This window comes from Otolemur garnettii, unplaced genomic scaffold (assembly GCF_000181295.1).
Source record: "Otolemur garnettii isolate 467f Iridium unplaced genomic scaffold, OtoGar3 scaffold00011, whole genome shotgun sequence".
Lineage (NCBI taxonomy): Eukaryota > Metazoa > Chordata > Mammalia > Primates > Galagidae > Otolemur > Otolemur garnettii.
Window position 1 is genome coordinate 23,317,973 of NW_003852406.1, and position 20,023 is coordinate 23,337,995.

The following is a 20,023-nucleotide window of genomic DNA, read 5'->3' on the forward strand; positions in this document are numbered from 1 at the left end:
AAAAAAAAAAAAAAAAAAAAAAAAAAAAGTATGTCTATCCTGTCAACCTTTAAATGGTAGAACTCTTTGAATTTTGGTTTTAGGCTCTTTTCTCACTTCCTGGTTTCCTTTTAAGCAATCCCATACATGCTTTTGACTTTAAATATCATTTATATGCTGAAGACAAAAAAATGTATGCCTTGTGTTTTATGGCTTATCCATTTAGATTGCATTTAAGTAAAAAAAAAAATCCTTTAGTAACTTAAATTTTAAAAAATTTTCTCCTTTTGTCCTTCTTAAAGAGTTAAAATTTGGCTTTTGTGTTTAACTTTGATTTTTGTGTTTGACATGTTGGGTATGTTTTTTACTTCCATAAGAATGACCAGTTACTCTAGTGCTATTTGTGGAGCATTCTTTCCTTTTCTCATTGATTTGCAGTGCTACACTGCCTATTTTGTTGGCACTGGGAGAAGTAGGTGGGAGAATTCAACTAATACCACTGAGTTCAGTCTCACTTTTCTTTTTTTTTTTCTTTTAAAATTTTTTAAAATTTATTTTTTGTGATCAGTCTCACTTTTCACTGCTATCCTATACCATCTCTATGCTTCTTTCCTTCCTAGAGTTCTAGTGAGTAGTTTGGCTGCCATCTTGTTCTTCTCTTCAGTGCATATTTGAGGCTACAGTTCTTTTTTTAACCCTTTCTCATCACTTAACACTTTTCACTTTTTAGCTTCCAGAATTTGCTGAAATCTCCTATTATTGGTAGTCCCCCCTGTTGCGCTTCTTGCTGTGGATTTATTTTCAGTTACTTTACCATTCTTCATTGTGTCCTGGAGGGAACAGTTTTAAATGTATGTGTTCAGTCTGTTATTTTAGCTAAAAGTACAAAATGAAGAGTTTTAAACAATAAAGGTATATATTCTCTATTAGTGTTTAAAAATATAATTAAATTTTTTCTTTTGGGAATGATTAAGCCTCACATTTCTGAAGGTAGAAAGCTCATCAGAGGCCACAAAGTCTCTCCCTTAGCATTTCAATTTGTTTTTTAATACTATGTAAGATTTTCTGTTTAAATAATTACTTATAGTCTTTAGTATTTCATAATGCCAAAAAGGTAGCTAATCCTTATGTTATAATATCTGTGACCTCTGGCTTATAGTAGGTTAACTAAATGCCTAGAAACAAGTGTTTATGAAAAAAAATTATAGGCACAAAAAGGGAAGAAAGGGTATATTGATTAATGATCTACTAATGATCCATTAATGATTTCCCTGTTCACTGTACTTGGGATAGCTCTATGGTAAAATGACATATAGCAGGTTTCTTTTCCCTGGCAGAAATGGGAAAGTACTTGGTATAATGTTTTCTTTGCTTATATTGGATACATGCAGTGAAGCTGGTTTATTTTTGGTCATTTCCTGTCTATGAATATTGTGGTATTTTAGCCAACACTAGTATAATAAAATATAGTGCATAAAATGAATTTCCACACCTATGAATGTTGTAATAGAAATTCATAAAATAAGTTATTATAAGACTCAGCACCACTTATTCATTGGGAAAAGAATCTTCCGAAATATTTTAAGTCTTTCTGTTAGAAAAAGCCTAAAGGTAAAAAAAATACATAATCCTCCAAAATATTGTCTTTTTTTCCATCTAGTCATTTATAAGTATGTTCTACATTTAGCCTGGCTTTTAGGGACTTGTTACTTTATTGCATTAAGTTAATCACCCTGTCTTTTCTTAGCGTCCTCTATTAATTAAAAAGGCATATTTTTCTGGTTTTTTGTTTTATTTTGTTTTGTTTTTTTGAGATACAGCCTCACTCTGATGCCCCAGGCTAGAGTGCCATGGTGACAACCTCACTCACTCAACCTCCTGGGTTCAAGTGATACTCTTGCCTTACCCTCCTGAGTAGCTCAGACTACAGGCACCCACCATAATGCTTAACTAATTTTTCTATTTTTAATAGAGATGGCATTTAACTCTTCCTTGGGCTGGTCTTGAACTCCTGAGCCCAAGCAATCCTCCTGGCTCAGCCTTCCAGAATGCTAGGATTACAGGTATGAGGAAACCATACCTGGCCTTTACTTATTCTTATATAAAGATCAAGTTGGACATTTAGACTTGAAATTAACCACTAAAGATCTTGAAGAAAATTCCTATTTGATGTTATATTTCCTGCTATAATCAAATATTATATAGTTAATATTTGATTCAGGGAATGTATTTGGAAACATTTTGGATTTTGTGGGGCACAAATTTTAAAACATAGATCCTCCAGAGAAGAATACCAGCTTTCTTTGCATGTAAATTTAAGCTAGACAGAGGTAGGAAACTGGACCAGATGGACTTTAGAAATTTGATTCATACTTAATTCTTCCCTCTCCTTTATTCTCCAAAGTTAATCAACCTAAGTTCTTTTCTCTTAAATATCTGATATATCTTTTATTAATAATAATCATCATGAAAAGTATTGAGCTAAGAATGAGTATTTATAATCTTCACAGCAACTCTAAAAATTTATATATAATGATCATTTTACATACAAGAAACTGAAACTCAAAGAAATTAAATAATTTGCTCAAAACATTATCTTTTTATCAATAATGACTAAATGATCTAGAATTTGAATTAAAATTTGATTTCTTTCCATGCTATTTCCACTACAGCATACCTTTTTTTGTTATTCCCTCACGTGGACTAGTTGATGTGTCGCACTGGTCTTCTTGCAGGGTCTTCCCCTGCATCCAACCTTTCCCTACTATGTCCTCCACAGAGCTGATCAACTTAGGTGTCTGCAGTGGGTCCTTGAGAGCAGGGAGCATGTCTTATTCATCTTTGTATTCCCAGCACCAGTGCCTAGATCCGTGCATGGCACTTAGGAGCTACTCTAAAAGTTACATTGATAGTATTGCTTTTTAATTTTAAAACTTCTTAGCCCTACAGGATGAAATTTGACATTTCAGCCTCATCACCACGCTTACTCCCCGTATGTTTCCATGTTCCAGTCCCATGTTTCAGTGTTGCAGCCATACTGAAGTTCTTCTCACTAGAATATGTTATACATAATCAGGCTTCTGTGCCCTTTTTCATTCTGTTTTCCCCCCTTCTACTCCAGATATAATTCTGCTATTCATCTCTCAAGGATCAGTTCAAATGCTGCCTCTTTTTGAAACTTGGCTTTTCTCCTCTAGAAGAATTAATCTTTTCTTTCTTTGTGCTCCTAGAGCGGTTTAAATACTCATTATATATCAATAAGCACATTGTATCACAGTTAAAGTATATATTTATCTTTCTCTCCCCTTCCCCCATTCAGATTATGAGCTCTTTGAGGGCAAATATGGCTTGATTTATTTTTATATCCCCAATGCCAAACATAATACCTTACACGTAATAAGCTACATACACACACACACACATCTGATTGTTTAATGAGATACTGAAGTTATTTCAGTTTAGAAATTATGTCCCGTGTGTTTATTAGGTTGATTGCAAAGTAGGATTAGAGCAGTTATATTTCTAAAACTATAGTTTAGTGAAGGCAAGCAATAATTTCGATATATCCAAAATCTTGCACATGATCTCAATACTGGTTGTTCTTATAAATACGGATGATTCAGTGGCTTGTGACAGTATTCTTAGCACAATACCTTGTAGATAATGGGCTTTCAGCAAATGTTTGGTGAGTAAAAGAACAAATGGTAAATTAATGAAAAAATAAATTTGCATTTGTAACTGAAAAGATGTGGACATATTCACTAAGCATGCAAAGAAAACTAGAAGGTTGATCTACAGATCTCCAGCACATAAATAATGTTTAGCAAGTTTTCTGAGTTATTTCTGTACTTTCCTCGAGCAGAAAATTTATAATCATTGGCCAGAGTTTGAAGCAAAACTCAAAAGCCTCATTCAGAAAATACCTGAAATGAGTGAAGTATTATACGACCTAGTTAACAGGTGCTGTGTTTCCTAATAAAAGGATGAACCTGTCTACAGCCCAGCAGACAGTCTTGCCATTTGTTTTTGCCAGATGTCCACATGAGATCTGTATAAGGTGTAGATGACTTCTGCTGTAACCATGTTACAACAGTTTGCTTAACAAACCTTTACATAAAATAAATAATCTCTTTTTAATGGCAAACATTTCATTTAGAATTTACATCCATAAATTTTTAACCATATGGAAAAAGAAAAGCAACACATTTCCAAATATATGATTACTTCCTAAAGGATCTATTCATGTTCTTGGACCTAACTCTCTTTTCTCCTCATTTTAAAGCTAAATTTCTTTTGCTGGGTATAATGGCCATGAGGCATCCCTACATAAACTAATTTTTATTTTTTCTTTCCACTTTCTTTCTTCATTGTGTGTCTTTGCCTCACTTGGGTAAAGCTTCTTACTAACTCTTATTCTGTGTCTGTATCTTTTCTTCCCCTTTGCTGAAACCACGGCTATGGTTAGAATATCTTTCTTAAGATTTAATAGATACTCACTAAAAACTTCTTGTGTCATATCATTAATTCATTCAAGAAATAAATGTAAAGCAAAGCATGTTCTAGTACTAAATGGGAAAGTTCCCCAACTCAAGGATCACGGTGTTTAGTGAGAGAGACAGATAATCGACAGGTCGTGGCAGTGTAACATGGTAAGTGCTGTAATAGGAGTATACACTCTTTTTCATCAAGCCTTCTTTATTTTAATAGCAGTGAAATGTTAGCTCCTTTCCTCTGTTCTATTGCAGTAATGATTATATGGTCTACCTAGCTCAGTGTATCACACTAAAAACAATGTAAGGAACTAATTCTTATTTTACATTTGTTCTGTTATCAGCCTTTACCTAAGATTATCAGCCAAGACTGTTCATATATTGCTACTCATTGAATTTTTGATTGTTGTCATTGTCTCAAGCAATGACAACAATCAATCAGACTTCTTCTAGTCTGGTAGAAATCAAGCCTTTTTGTATTTTCTTGGTTGCATTTTCACATAGAGTAGACTGATGTTCAATAACCCAGCTTGTTATTGAATAGACAAATGAGTAGAGGGTTAACTGGTACCTCTGAAATAAGTATGATAAACCAATAGGGAAGTGGTTTGTCAATCTTATCCCTCAAAATCAGCATTTACTATATTGAAGATCTTTAATAATTAATTCATTCAATACACATTGTGAAAAGCTTATTACTAGGCCTCATAGTCCCTAAAGATGAAAAGTATATAATCTTTAGCTTCAAGGAACTCACTATCTTGAGTAAGAGGCAAAATAGTAAGTGTGTATGAGAAGGGATTATACTGTGTAATACACTATGGGAAGTGATGTGTGGAAGGAGTTTACAAAAGTCTGAAGGAACACAAAGGAGAGAATAACACTAATTTTGGTAGGGACAAATAAATAATACCTGAAAACAGAAACAAAAGGAAAACACATAGAACAAAAGCTAAGCTTTAAATTTTGAGGTTGAGTAAAACAAATAATTCTGCCCCTATTCACAAAGCAGAAAATGTGAATTGGATCAAGATACTTCACTTATTCTCTAGCTGTCATTTAGGTAGCCTTTTATAGAAAATGTGGCTCCTACTTTGGAAATAATAACAATTACCACATTCAATAGAATATGTGAAGTGATTACATTATGTATATATAATATGAATAATGGATTGTATCGGGTCCCATCTGGGGTGCCACTTGTTAGGGCCCAAGGATGCCGTGTCTCTAGCCCCAACCCAGGGCCTTGTCGGAGCTGGGACTCTAGGTCTCCGGCCCGGCCCACTCAACTGTCTGGACACAGGCCGCAGTGCCAGCTTACTCTGGCTAGGTCTCATTTGGGTCTCGGGTGCCAAGCACCTTAGAAGTCACAGTTAATATTAGTAGGAGCAGGGCGGCACCTGTGGCTCAAAGGAGTAGGGCACTGGCCCCATATGCCAGAGGTGGCGGGTTCAAACCCGGTCCCCGCCAAAAAAAAAAAAAAAAAAAAAAAAATACATATATATATATATTAGTAGGAGCAAGTATCTTGGCAGTAATCTCAGCAGCCGTTGGTCAGTCTTAGTTTTTGCAGCAGCTTCTCCTGAGGTTATATAGAAGTAATAACCACAGATGTGGAGACTGCTATGCAATAATGTTGGTGTTCTTGTCACGTGCTCTTACGTGCTGTCATGCTCTTTAACAAGAGGCCAATGATATTAAATGATGTTAAATGGTGTTAAATCCCTTCCCCAATTCCTTACTGCCAAGGTATTTCTCACAGGTGCCTCCTACAGGATTGTTTTTTCATTATTTCTTATTTCAAATGGAGAGGAAATCATTGATCTTACTATTATAACTGTAATATACACTTGAAAAGTTTAAAAAAATTTTGAAGTATTCAAAAATAGAAAGCCAGTTACCCCTTAATCCAACTTATGATAAAGTATTGTTAACATTTATAATTGTTTTATAAATGTATTTTTATATTATATAGTTATTATTGTAGAAATTTTCTGACTGCATTTTTTCCCATCAGAAAAGTTCATTAATTAGAAGAACCTTTGTGCATTGAAATGAAAAGATATCCATGATATGTTAAATGGCTATTGGTTACCTTTCACTAGTATAAACAATTTGGGTTTAGAGGGGGGTTTTTGTTCATAATTTTAATTAAAATATGTGATTTGTATAATACAATATTTCCAGATAGTTTATTGAACATTAGTATTTGGTGTTTTAGATTTAATTATTGAAATAAAGAAGATGAACATAAAATTGTAAAAAGCTGTTCTAATTGGTTGTTATAATCTATAACTTTGTCATTTAGAATATTATGTTGTATTTTCTAGGTCTCTAGACTCAGGACTCACCAGTGCTTTACAGGGTTTATCTGTCATAGACTCTCATCTTGTAGAAGTGGATGGAGATACACTTTCCCTCTATGGCTCTGGAGCACTGGAATCTCTGGATCGGAACTGGAGTGTTCAAACAGTAGGAATGGTCACGACGGTCTCCTTCACTTTCATAGAATTTGATGAAATCGTCCAAGTGCTTCCCAAATTGAAGATTAAGTTTCCTAATTCTCTGGTAAATTTTTCCTTCTTGTAGTAGATTTGAATTAATTCTTAATCATGATTTGTGTGCTCAGGCCAAAGTCCCATTTTAGCTTTTATTTATACAGTTTCTATCTGGCAGAAAAACTGAGCTTTTGTGTTGATTTTCTAGAGCTGGAATTTAAACTAGTATTTATAGTCTTGTGTTTTGTGTTACTATTGGAAATTATAGCTCTAAAAATGATCCTTTATGGAATAAAAAAGACAAATATAAATTTCTTCAAATTATATATTTCTATTTTATAAAGCATTCAACTGTGCCTATGTATATAGTTATTGTACCTGGTATTGATGGGACTTGTAAATTTATTGTATAATTTTTATAACAGTCCTCAATGGTGCTAAAAATAATTTTAGTAGCTCATTAAAATTGTGTTGACAGGTTAGCCTTCCCCAATTATAGTGGCATTATGTTTATTATTATATGCATTTGTAGAAACTATAACTTCTACAGTGGGTTCTCTCTAGAGTTTTATTATGGTTGTGTTTTTCTCTGTTAGCCAAGTGATTTTTCTTACCTATCTTTTAATGGTGGGTTTTGCCCCCCACTTTATCCTCCTTAAATAAGATAAAAGTGAAGACAGTATGGCTATAAAAGAGCATACAGATTCACCGAGACAACATTTGCATTAACATTTCAGTTTTAGTGAGTTGATTTCACTGTAGCCAGTGTAACTAGCCTACTTAGTATTTGGCAAGATTCAAGTATTAATAACTAACTATTTCTTCTCAGGAGCATTATGAACCCTGTATTTATGAAGTTTTGGAATTTTCATTTCTAATCTTTTTATAAAATAAATTTAGCATCACTATAAAGCAAATAAAATCATTATAATGCCTGAAAGAGTCTGAATTATTTAGCATTTATGTAATTTTAAAGAATCTTAGTTTGTTAATAAATGAGGATGTCCTTTGTAGAAGGAATCATTGAGAATTCAGTATTGGATGGATTCTGTCAACAGTACATTGGATGAATGAAAATTGTATAAATTATAGGATTCACTGAATTTGATATACTTAAAGATATATTTGCTAAGCCTAAAGTTTACATATTTACCTGAGGAATGATCAGGGAAGCATTAATGTTAATATTTCAAGATGGTGAACTTAGTGAGCAGATCCTTTTGTTTGTTTTATTATTGTAGCACCTTAAATTCAAGGAAACAAATCTCGTAATGCTGCAGCAATTTAATGCACTAGCACAACTCCGTCGTATTGACCAGTTGACAATTGATCCTCAAGGAAATCCAGTTGTCAATTTTACACTCTGGAAATACTATGTACTGTTTAGGCTGAGCCATTTTAGTATGCAGAAAATAAATGGAACAGAGGTAAGCTGAAAACTAAGTGAACTATAGAATAAAAATGTTTTGGGGGGGAAATAAGTACTAAAAATTCTGAGGAATTTAAGTACTCAGGATGTAATTTTTGAAAATATTGGTTATTTCTTTAAAATTCATGACATTTAAAATGTTAAAAAGCAAAAAATTCTATCCGGAAACTTCTAAAATGCTAAACAAATTGTGAAAATAAAACAGTAACCTTATGATTAATAATAAATACTTCTACTATTTTTTGTAAGCATTCAGAGAAGTAAAATGGTAAGGTAATTGTTTAAAAAAAGAAACAAACTCTTCTGTAGGTAATACGATCTTTATATTTTTCAAAGTGCTTTGCAGACTGCCTGGCAAACAAGAGGTGATGGAGAGGTAAAACTCAACTATCAACTAATAAGGGTCATGGTAGAGGAAGGGAAGAATAAAATAAAAAAAGAGAGAGAGAGAATGTACAAAGGGAAAGAAGAGTGACTTAAAAAAAGAAGAGATGAGAAGGAGAAATAAAGAAGAAAGGAAAAAGAAGAGAAAGTAAAAATAAGAGAAAAAGAAAATGAAACAAGCATAAGTACACATCTGGACTGCTTTGTTAATAGTTGGGAACGGTTGCCTGTACCATGACTATATTGGCTAACTCTAGCCTGGAGGTGAATAACCGGAAAATTATTAGTGAAAAGTTATTTTTACATTGATTCTGCTAAACTTGTCACAAGGGTAATCTCCCAGCTACTCAAAAATCATGCTGTCTTTGAATACTAAGTTGGAAAAATAAGAGAAAAACTATGTTTACCTGTACTGAATTTAAATAATCTTCCAAAGGAAAAAAAATCTTTAAAATTCAGAAGAACTATTTATTGTAAGATAAACTGTAATCAGCTTTGCTGCCATAGTAGCTGTATTTCCCTTCAGCTCATATACTACAGTTAGATCCCTCTGGCCTAGAACTCCAAAAACTTTTCCATGCTATTAGGAGACTGGAGATCTCTAGATCAGAATACAAGCTTCCATATGAAATTTACATCAGCTATTGTATTCCTGTGACCACAGTATCAGCCATCTGTTGAAGATGTTGGACAAATCTGGAATTTCTCCAGCTAGTTCTCAAAAGATGGGGTTCGGTCTTGTGTATATTTGTACTTCCCCAGAAAAGAGATTCTGAGTCTCTGGTAGGAAGACTTAGTCTCAAATGTTTCCAAAGTTAGCCTTGACTAGAAATAGAATGGCTGTTTTGCCTATGGTTGAGTTAGTCCCCCTTATTAATGGCCAACTTGTTATCCCAATTAACCTTAAATAGTGTCTATACACAAGTACGAATCTTTACCAGAGGAATACCCATTATTACAGAACTTCAAATTAGGAAGGAATAGTAAAATTATATAAATTAGAGCACAATTGGAAAGAACCAATATAATTTATTCTGACTTGAATTTCTGAAAATGTCAATGCCAGGGATAGTCGATACTTTATTAAAATACCTAAAATGCCTTCCTGTCTATAAAAATCCTTGACAATATAATGTTACGCTGTATTTTTACTTCTCTTTGTAAAAGAGTGAATGATATTGCTCAAACTAGAATCGAAATTATGAACAAGTAAAAAAGATGAAGTAATGGCCTGCATTGGCCACTAGGTGACTATATTAGACCAAACAACTTAGTTTTCAGCTAAGGGAAAGATTTTAGGGAGCAGCAGCCTCATTAACTAGGTCAAGGAAAGGGAAAGAATTCCTTTTGCACTGATCCATGTGTATGTGATGATTGTGAATTATTGGGTTTATGTTTGTTTTTTTCAGAAAATGCCTGTAAAGTATATTACAGCTAGTATTAAGAATGACTTTTTTTGAAGATCCAAAATTTAACCATACTAGGGTTTCTCAATCTTTGCTCCAGTGACATTTTGAGCCAGATAATTCTTTGTTGAGGGGGGCTGTGCATTGAAAGATAGATTCTAGTACTTCCCCCCTACCAGTTGTGATAACCAAAAATGTCTCCAGATCGTGCAAAATATTTCTTGGAGAGGCAAAATGATTTCTTCTTGGGAATTACTAGATTAAATAGACAAACCTATAATATTTAAAATGCAAGCAACCCCATTTTATATTTAAAAAATACATGTATGACCAGATATTAATACAAGGCCTACTTTCAGCTTTTAGTACTTTCATGGTTAACGTAGGAATGAGCCCTCACAGAGTATGCATGTGACAAATTGTTCCTTGTGGGAAGAAAGCCTGATATACACTTTAGAATATACAGGAGCATCCTTGCTAATCCTGTAAGAATTCTGTCTCTCAAAAAGGGACAAATGATCCTTTGGAGAAGAAAGACATGAACAACACCTTGGCTTGCTTTTGACATGTTATTGAAATTAATCTAATCCCATTGACACTTGGGAATTTTTCCATCTAAATAACTCTAATCCAAGAAACTACAGGATTTCTGAAAAAATTCATTGAGAATTTAAGGCACTTAAAACATAATTCTGAGGAAACACATCTTTTAAATCAGCACTAATCCATCAACCCCTGTCAGCTTCCATCAACATCAGTCACATTTATACATCTTCATTTTACTTTAAGAAAGAGAAATATCAATGAAAACTCTTCTCTCTATAGTGCAGGAGAATGTACTTTACTGGGCTTAAAAGAAAATATTTAATCTAGACATTTGTTTGGGTTTATATTAGTTGTATCCAGCTAACAGATAGTGTCATTTTTAACCCCTCTCTATTGTACCTCTTCAGGTGACACAGAATGATATGATAATGGCTGAAAGGCTCTTTGGAATCCTAGCACATGTAGCATCTTCTGAGTTACCTCAGTACCGTGTTATTTCAATTCTGGGTGATGCCAGGTAACCTTTAATTTGTATGGTTTTTATAGAATTACTATTACACAAGAAAAAGAAATCAATTCTATATACCTCTTAATTGGGTCATTTATACATTCCACAAACATGTATGCTAAACATATTTTGTGATTGGCACTATTCAAAGTGTTGGGGATATAAAGCCAAGTAAGATAAAGTCTTTCTTCTCCTGTGGGTCTAATAAGTTAAAGGTACATGTTAACAATAAAGCATAATGTTTCAGGTACAATAAGAAAGGGCTATGGAAACGTAGGAGACACTAACTGCATCTAGAAAAGAACATCAAAGAAGCCTTCACAAACGAGGAACATTTTACTAGTTCTTCAGGAATAAGTAAGAATTTTTCAGGTAGAAGATTTGGGGTAAAAAGGATCTGCAAAAGCACTAGGAATTATAAATAATTCAATGTAATTTGAGCATAGGATGATGATGAATAAATGATAGGAAATGAAGCTAGAAAGATTTGATTGTTGTCTGAATTGAAGAGCTTTGTAATCCATGCCGAGCAAAAATGAAAATCTGTGTTTTGTTATTAAGCACAACAATCATGAGAGTGGATTCATGTTCTCGAAGGGCTGCCATTTGAGCAGAGAAAGATTGTAAGACTAACCAATCAAATGGTTAGTCTATAGTCCAGGAGAGAGATTATGAGGTTCTGAACTAAGGCATTGAGAATAAAGGAGAGAATAATTTGAAAAATACTTAGAAGTTATACCTGACAGAATATACTGACTGACAAGATACAGCATGGAGAGGGAGAATAGTCAAAGATGGTATATCAGCCATGATTCAGTTATAGATAATGGAAGTCACTCTGGCTAGAATAAGCAAGGAATCAAAATCTGGGGGAGGATCTCTAGACTGAGCCTCCAAAGATAAGTCCGGAATGATACCACAGAACAAGCCCACCAAGGAGACTGCCACCTTTATTACAGTCATGGGCACTTTGTTATAGTCATGGGCAACAGGAAGTTGTGGTCCTAGCTGTGAGCCCCGGGATCATACCACTTTAAACTACACTGGGGATCAGGAAGTTCCCTGTTTCACTCCTCGTAACCTGGATCCAGGGCCATGTTGCCCTGCTATGATTTACACCAACAAAATAAGTGTCTGATGTTGCTCCCACTTCTGTACTTAGCTCAATTCTGAATTCAGATCTTATCCAAGTATATCTGATTCATGGAATCTAAATCCCACCCACAACCCACAAACTACTTTGAAAAAAAAGTAAGGGAGGTAATAAATTCAAGAAATGATGGTTTAGAAAGAAATTAGTAAAAATTATAGCTTTATGAATAAGTATTAATACACCATGTAAAAAAATTAAATGTTCTGAAAAAAAAATCTCAGAAAATCCTAAGAGAATGGAAGTCAAAGTTACTAAGTTTCTCTCCCTGTTTACAAAAACAACAAAAATTATTGGAAAAATAAATGTTCAACTATGTGTATTAAAATTTTAAGGGTTGCCATTAGAAAAAGATTAGGTGTACAATTTCTAAGTTACTAAAGGGACAAAAAAGTGAGTAGCAAAAATCAGGAAGAAAAGAAAAAAGAAGAGCATATGGGTTATCAAAATAAATGTTAATGAATTAAATTCTCCCATTAGTAGATAGTAACTCTCAGAGTAGATTAACAATTGAGTTACATGTTGTTTTTGAGAAACAACCCTGAAGAAACTCCTAAAGGTTGAAATTAAATGGGTAAAAAATATTTAATGAGCAAATGCTACCAATGGACAGATATGAGAATATTAATATTAGAGATAATGGAATCAATGACACTGAAAACTACAATCTACCAAAAAAGATAATAGTTATGAAATAATATAACCAAGATTATAGCTTCTAAACATATCAGCAAATACAGGTATACATTGACAAATTCAGTTGTTATAGTAGATGTTAATATACTTCTCTCATAAATCAGATCAAGTAAACCAAAATAAGAAAGAATATGGAGGACTTGAGTAACACACTTTATCAAATAAATATATTAAAATATTATTTCCAGAACCTTATACACAATTCATAAAAATAGCATATATTATATTCAAAAATCTATTAAATGTGTGAAAAAGTTGAATATATATTAAACTCAAAGAAAATTTCCATGTATCCCAAAAAGAATGCTCATAAAATCATAGTATCTAAAATTAGAAAATGGTAAGTTAGGATAGCCAAACTTGTCTAGTTGGAATTGGGAGGGTGGAAAAACCAAGGGAAGCAAGCTCCCAGAAAACAAAATTCAAGTGCCTTTAAACTTAAAAGGATGCTTGACTTCCATCAAAATTATAGACATACAGATTTGAAAATAGCAAAATAGCTTCTTGGGGAAAGACTAAAAGTTTGATGTTGTACAGTATGGTAAAATTGGGCTCTTATATACTTTTGGTGGTAATGAAAGTTGCTATAATTATTTTTCACAGCAACATAGCAATATCTAATACATTTTAAACATGCATACCTTCTGACTTAGAAATTTCACTTAAAGAAATTTGTACTACACAAATTTTTTACATGGGCACAAATATATGTGTCCAAGGATTTTCATTGCAGCCAGTATTTATGTTAGCATAAATATGAAAACTCACTAAATGTCCATCAATAGAACAAGACTTGCAGCTCTAAAAATAATTACATATTCTTGTATGAAACAATTGTTAAGATTTCTCAAAAAATAAAAATGTAAGAGACTGATAATGGTGGCTCATACCTGTAATCTCAACATGTTGGGAGGCTGAGGATTAGCTGAGGCCAACAGTTTGAGACTAGTCTCATAACAACACTCCATCTCAAAAAACCCACTAAGTTATAGAACAATTGTATAGTATGCTGCAATTTGTGAGAAATGGGCCATGTTATCCAAAGATATTCTTGTGCTGTTTAAAAATATTTGATTTTTTAAATGCAATTACCTCTAGGTGTTGAACTAGGAATACTAGGTGTTTACTTTTTACTGTATGTTTGTATGAACCTCCTGAATTATGTTTTTGGTTTTTGTAGCTGGGACTATAGGCATGTGCCACTATGCCTAACTAATATTTTTATTTTTTTGTAGAGACCAAGTCTTAATAACGTTTCTCAGGCTGGTCTCAAACTCCTTGGCTCAAGTTATCCTCCAGCCTCTGCCTCCTAAAGTGCTTAGGATTACAGGCATGAACCACCACACCTAGCCTGTATTTTTTATTTAAAAAGCGTTTTAAAAAAATACTTTTAACTTTTTTGAATTAAAGAGGAAATTAAATCTGAAATAATAAATCATATATAAATGAATTTGACAATAAGAATACTATGTGTCAGAACTCTGGGACATGGCCAAAACTGTACTGGGAGGAAATTATATATCTTTAATGTACTTAATGGAAAATAATGATTAGAAAGTAATGAATGAAGCTTTTACTTTAGGAAGGTAGAAAAATACCAAAGTGAAGCAAAAGAAAATGGGAAAAAGAAATTCATAAATGTAATAGAAACTTAAAAAAAATAAGAAACAGTAGTCAAAATAGTAGTCGAACAGTAAAAACACAAAATGACTGTCCAGGAAATTCAAAAGCTCAAGTATTAAACTTTCAGAATTAATCAGAATATACAGTAATGAGGCCAGAATCTAGATCAACAGATAAAAATAATTAACAGTTCTTCATACCAATAATAACCTATTGAAAATAGTATTTAAAAAAGTATCCCATTTATAGAGGCAAAGAAACTATAAAATACCAGGACATCCACTGGACAAAAGCACACACAAACAATTTATATACAAGGCTGCCATGCTTTATTATTTGAAGTTGCTCAACTTTGGAAAATAACTAAATGCCTAATAACAGGGATAGCTAAGTTTATCATGATACTGCTCCATTATGGATGTAGCATCCAAAGGATGTTGTCTATACTGCAGTTGTTACATGCCTGTGAAAGGAGGCGAGGGGAAAAGATTGAGGTAAATCTCCCATTCTGACATGAAATGATCCAGAAGCATATAGTTAATTGAATAAAATAAGGCATAAACAATATTTACATTATGACTTGATATTATAAAAAACAAAATAAATTACATGTATGTAGACATACAAATGTAGAAACACAGAAAGGGAACTGAAAGTATGAACACCTGGAAAGGTGCAGATATTACGAGTGGTGGTGGAGTAGTTGACGAGAGGTTTTCCAGTTTTGTTCTATGTTTGTAGAGTTTGAAAAGAGTGGCTTTCAAATTTTGCTGTATATCTATACAAAATTGGGAATATATTGAACTTATGTTTCTGAAAATGATGAGTGTGGTTGTTTTAACCATCCCTTGTGTTAAGAGCAATTAAAAATCTTGGGCAAAACAAAAATAAAAACTTCTCCATAAAAGTTTTGAGGACTGAATCCTGTGCTAGGAACAGTCATACCATTATTTCACCCACATTCTATTCAAAGTGAGTCACAGAGGAACACTTAAGGGACCTGGAAGTAGGCTTTACATAGCTGTAAAATCACATTGTAAAGGCATGGATTCAAGGAAGCCATAATATAACCATTAATGTGATCAGGCTACCTCAGTGATAGAGATTCATATATACTAATTCTGATTAAAAGCCATAGATTGTCAGGCTGAATAAAAAATGAATTTCAGCTGTATTCATACTTGTAAACGAGAACCTAAGTTTACATAAAGTTGGAAAGTAAAAAAGTGAGAAAAGATAAACAACATAAATACTGTCCAGAATAAAAACAGGGTAGCCATTGAGGCCTAAATAGACTTCAGTGTTAAAAGCAATACCAGAAATAAAGAGGATCATTTCAAATTGATAATAAGTTCAGTTTGCCAGAAAGATAAAGCAAATTTATATTTATATGCATCTATTAGCACAACCTTAAAAAATTTATAACCCAAAAGTTGACAAAACTAAAAACTCACAATTTCAGTGGGAATCTTTTATTCATCTGTGAGTATCAGAAAAAGGATATAAAATATTTGAACAATATGATAATGAATTTGACCCAATAGATATGTACACAACATTACTCACAGCAACAGTAGAACACACATTCTTTTTAAACATACATGGAACTTTTATGAAAATTGACTAAATACTATCCATACAGCAAATGTCAACAGATTGCAAAAAATTGAAAAGCAATTAAGCTTTAACCTAATTACAAAATGATAACCAGGAAATCCCCTTATTTTCAAATTTCCTTATTTGGAAATTAAGAAACACATTTTTGTATAACCCTTAGGTTGAAGACAATTTGTAATCTGAAACTACCTTGAACTGAAATATAATAAAAATACCTCATTTTGAAACTTGTGGGATCAAGTTAAAGTGATGCTTAAACTTGTTAGCCTTAAAATGAGCATATTAGGAAAGAATAAAGGCTGAAAATGAATGAGAAAAACATTTATCTCACCAACTTAGAAAAAGAACAGCAAAATGAACCTGAAGAAAGTTAAAGAAAAGAAATAATGATGTTTAAAACAGAATTAATGGAAAGTTGCCTTGTGAAAAGATTTATAAAAGTGATAGAAAATGTATGTGGGCATTGTTTTTGTAATTAAAATCTCAGTAAAGAAAACAAATGCAGATAAAGATCTATATGTTACCTACTTTTTTCTTTACAAAAGTGATAAAGTTATGCTACTTATATATCCAGTGAAAGGGACATTTAGGGAAATTGTGATCTATATCACAATTGACTTTTATTCATTTATCAAAATTATCCTTTTTAAGGATATAAAAATGATTATTATGTAGCACTAAGTGACAGCCATATACAAAATCAGTTGTTTAGTATGATCTTAACTTTTTACAGAAATTTATGGAAAATGCCTGCAAAGAAATATGTTAAATGTGAACAATGTCATAGATTTAGTTTATAGACTTATGGATGATTTTTTATCTATTTCATTATGCTTTTCAAATTTTTCCAAAATTTCTAAAATAATTGTGTTATACTTTTAAATGAAAAAAGAAGAAATTTTAAAAAAGATATATCCCTCTTCTGCTCCCAATCTTCAGTTCACAGTTCACAGTAAAGTAGTAGTATCACTTGACTTAGAGACACCCTAAGTGGTGGAAACCAGAAAGCAGTGTTCATGGCGGATGAGCTGCAGTCCTCTGGAATTCTGGGCTGATGGCTCTGTAAGTACTGTGAGCACTGTGTATGTCCCTCTTCATAATTAAGTGAGGCTCCTTGTTTCATTATTTAACCTTCTACCTGGATCTTGTCATGAGATGCTAACAGTTCTTTGTTTTCATTTGTTTTGTTTTTGCCTAAACTTAAGCCAGTGCCCACTCCATTTGCTAGCTCTGAGTAATAACTACTGAGCTGCATAATGGACTTATGAACTATTTGTGTGATCTATGAGAGGTAACTAGCGTATGTTTTATGGGATATAAAGACATCAAAAATTTGCCCTGGCCTCCTACACCTTTAATTGGGTTGGTTCGTGCTCCATGATTTTTGAATTTTGTACTGATTTTTATTAAGGTACAGTTTTGTTTTGTTTTGTTTTCTCATTTTGGAAATGCTTGAGACATGTTTATGTTGATGATTGGTAGTTATGGAACAAAAGAATTTGGGTTGAATGACCTAATTAGTAGAACGACTAGAATACCAAACTGAGCCCAAATAAATAATCAACTCAAACTCATAAAACAGATGTTCACAAGAGCATGGGCTCTCTTCTAAAGTCAACAAAAAATAGACCATGTTTTAATAAGTCTGATAAGTAGCTCTAAATCTCTTCACTGTCTTTCCACAGGAAAAAGCAGTTCCGGTATCTGCTAGAAACCAAAGGAAAAAAACCTGGTGTTGTCAATGAAGAAAATAATGACAGCAAAAGACTTGTAGGAGAAAACACAAATCGTGCTACACTAAATTATACCACAAGAGAATTTTATAATGAAAAGCTAGAGGTAAAACTGCCATTAAACTTTAGAATCCAGTGCCTAGATATGTCACACATAGCTTCAGGTTTGAAGGTTGCTTATTTCACCCCTAGTCAGTTAAGGTAACTTCTTTTTGTTCCAGAATGTTTGTCAGCCTTATAAACAAAGCCAGGGGACAGCAGGCACCAAAACATTAGGAAGAAATGGCCCTGAGATGAAGAAGAAGAGCCATGGTTCTGATATTTTTATTTCTGCAGAAAAACGTATTCAAAAGAAATCTGTACAAAAGTCTAGACTAAAAAAGGATCAAGGATCTGATCTATCTAAATTAAGAAAAGGGGTATAGGCTTGTTGTGGATACTTAACCAGCCTGTGCCAGACCAGCAGAGGACACAGCAGAACCTCCATTCTCTTTACTTGAGTTCTTGACATTTTAATTCATGTCTTTCCTTCTACACCATTAACTTATGTGTTATTAATCATATAATTTCGGTCTGTTCTATTTCCAATATATTTACTTATCCAGGAAAACTAGAACCAATCCTTTATTTTTTTACACATTCAAAGGTTTATTGGGGGAATACAATGTTGTGGTGCTGTGGTAGCTACAAAGAAGAAAGTATACTGTGCCTACCTTGATGGAGCTCATAGGAAAACTGAAGAAACACGTCAGCTAAATAAGAATAGAACGTTAAGATTCTTCAAGTGGTTTTTGAGTACACCAAAGGGCAAAGAACAGGACAGAGCTCGTATGTATTTCCTGAGCATCTATGACTGATGAGCAAGGTGCTGTGTGAGGAGATAGTCCTGTATAGAATATACATATATGTATATAATCTATATATCTCCTCAGATGGGTTATATAGATAAATATATACAATGAGAGAGAGATCTCCCCATATATACATACTTCTAGGACAGAGATAGATATATCTATGTATCTTCTCATATAGCTTATATACAGATAAGTATAAGTATATAAAGAGATAGATAAATAGATATACAGATATTATATACTTATATCTCTCTGAATCTCTCTAGGCAAAAATATATATATATATGTATCTCCTCACACAGGTTATATGTGTGTAAATTTTATTTATATATACCATATGATATATATATGGTATATATGTATACATGTATTTATATATGTAATTATATATCTGTATATATAATTTTATATATTGTATATATATTTTATATATATTGTATGTGTATATATATATTTACATATATAAACCACTTGCCTGGCCATTTTATGTATATATATAATTTAGATGTAAAATGGCCAGGCAAGTGGTTTCAATGTTTTGAATAGCTGTGGAATCTTTATTCAAACCATATTATAGCTAAAAACCCAGTATATCAAAACAAAGCAAAACAGCAGACCTACTATTGTTATAGAGGAAAAGTAGGAGATTCAGAGTTTCAATAGATTAGATTGTCTATTCTTTTCTTTTCCCTCGCCCCACTCCCCATGCTGAAGTGTCTCTTTGGAACCCATAGAGCTCTAAGGATTACAGCATGAAAATTACTTGAAAATTCAATGCAGCAATATTTTTACAGCATCCTAAAACATGTTCAGATTCTGCTTTAACTTCTTCTAATGCTAAAAAGGTCAATGCTTCATGTGGTAGCTATCTATCGCTGAACAGCTCTAAATATAAAGAAATTCTTAACTCACATTAACCTTAACTCTGCCTCCTAATAACTTATATTTAGTGATCCTAATACAACCTTATGTAGTAAAGAGAACAAGTCTCCTTCTTATAAAAACCCTTCAATACTATCCATTTCATCTTAGCCCTCTCTATATTCATTCATACTTTCACTCATTCAGAAATCATTTCTTTTTTTTTTTTTTTTTTTTTTTTTTGAGACA

At 32.9% G+C, this 20,023-nt stretch overlaps 1 protein-coding gene across 3 annotated transcripts in view; it reads left to right on the forward strand.

Annotated features, from left to right (window-relative positions):
- Positions 1 to 20,023, forward strand: part of LRRC49 (leucine rich repeat containing 49) — a 127,980-nt gene that overhangs the window by 94,589 nt on the left and 13,368 nt on the right. For all 3 annotated transcript variants that reach the window (XM_003784475.1, XM_003784474.2, XM_003784476.2), the window contains 4 exons: positions 6,800 to 7,037; positions 8,209 to 8,394; positions 11,140 to 11,249; positions 18,012 to 18,165. In XM_003784475.1, coding sequence (XP_003784523.1) covers positions 6,800 to 7,037; positions 8,209 to 8,394; positions 11,140 to 11,249; positions 18,012 to 18,165 — 688 coding nt within the window. The remainder of the gene's footprint in view (positions 1 to 6,799; positions 7,038 to 8,208; positions 8,395 to 11,139; positions 11,250 to 18,011; positions 18,166 to 20,023) is intronic.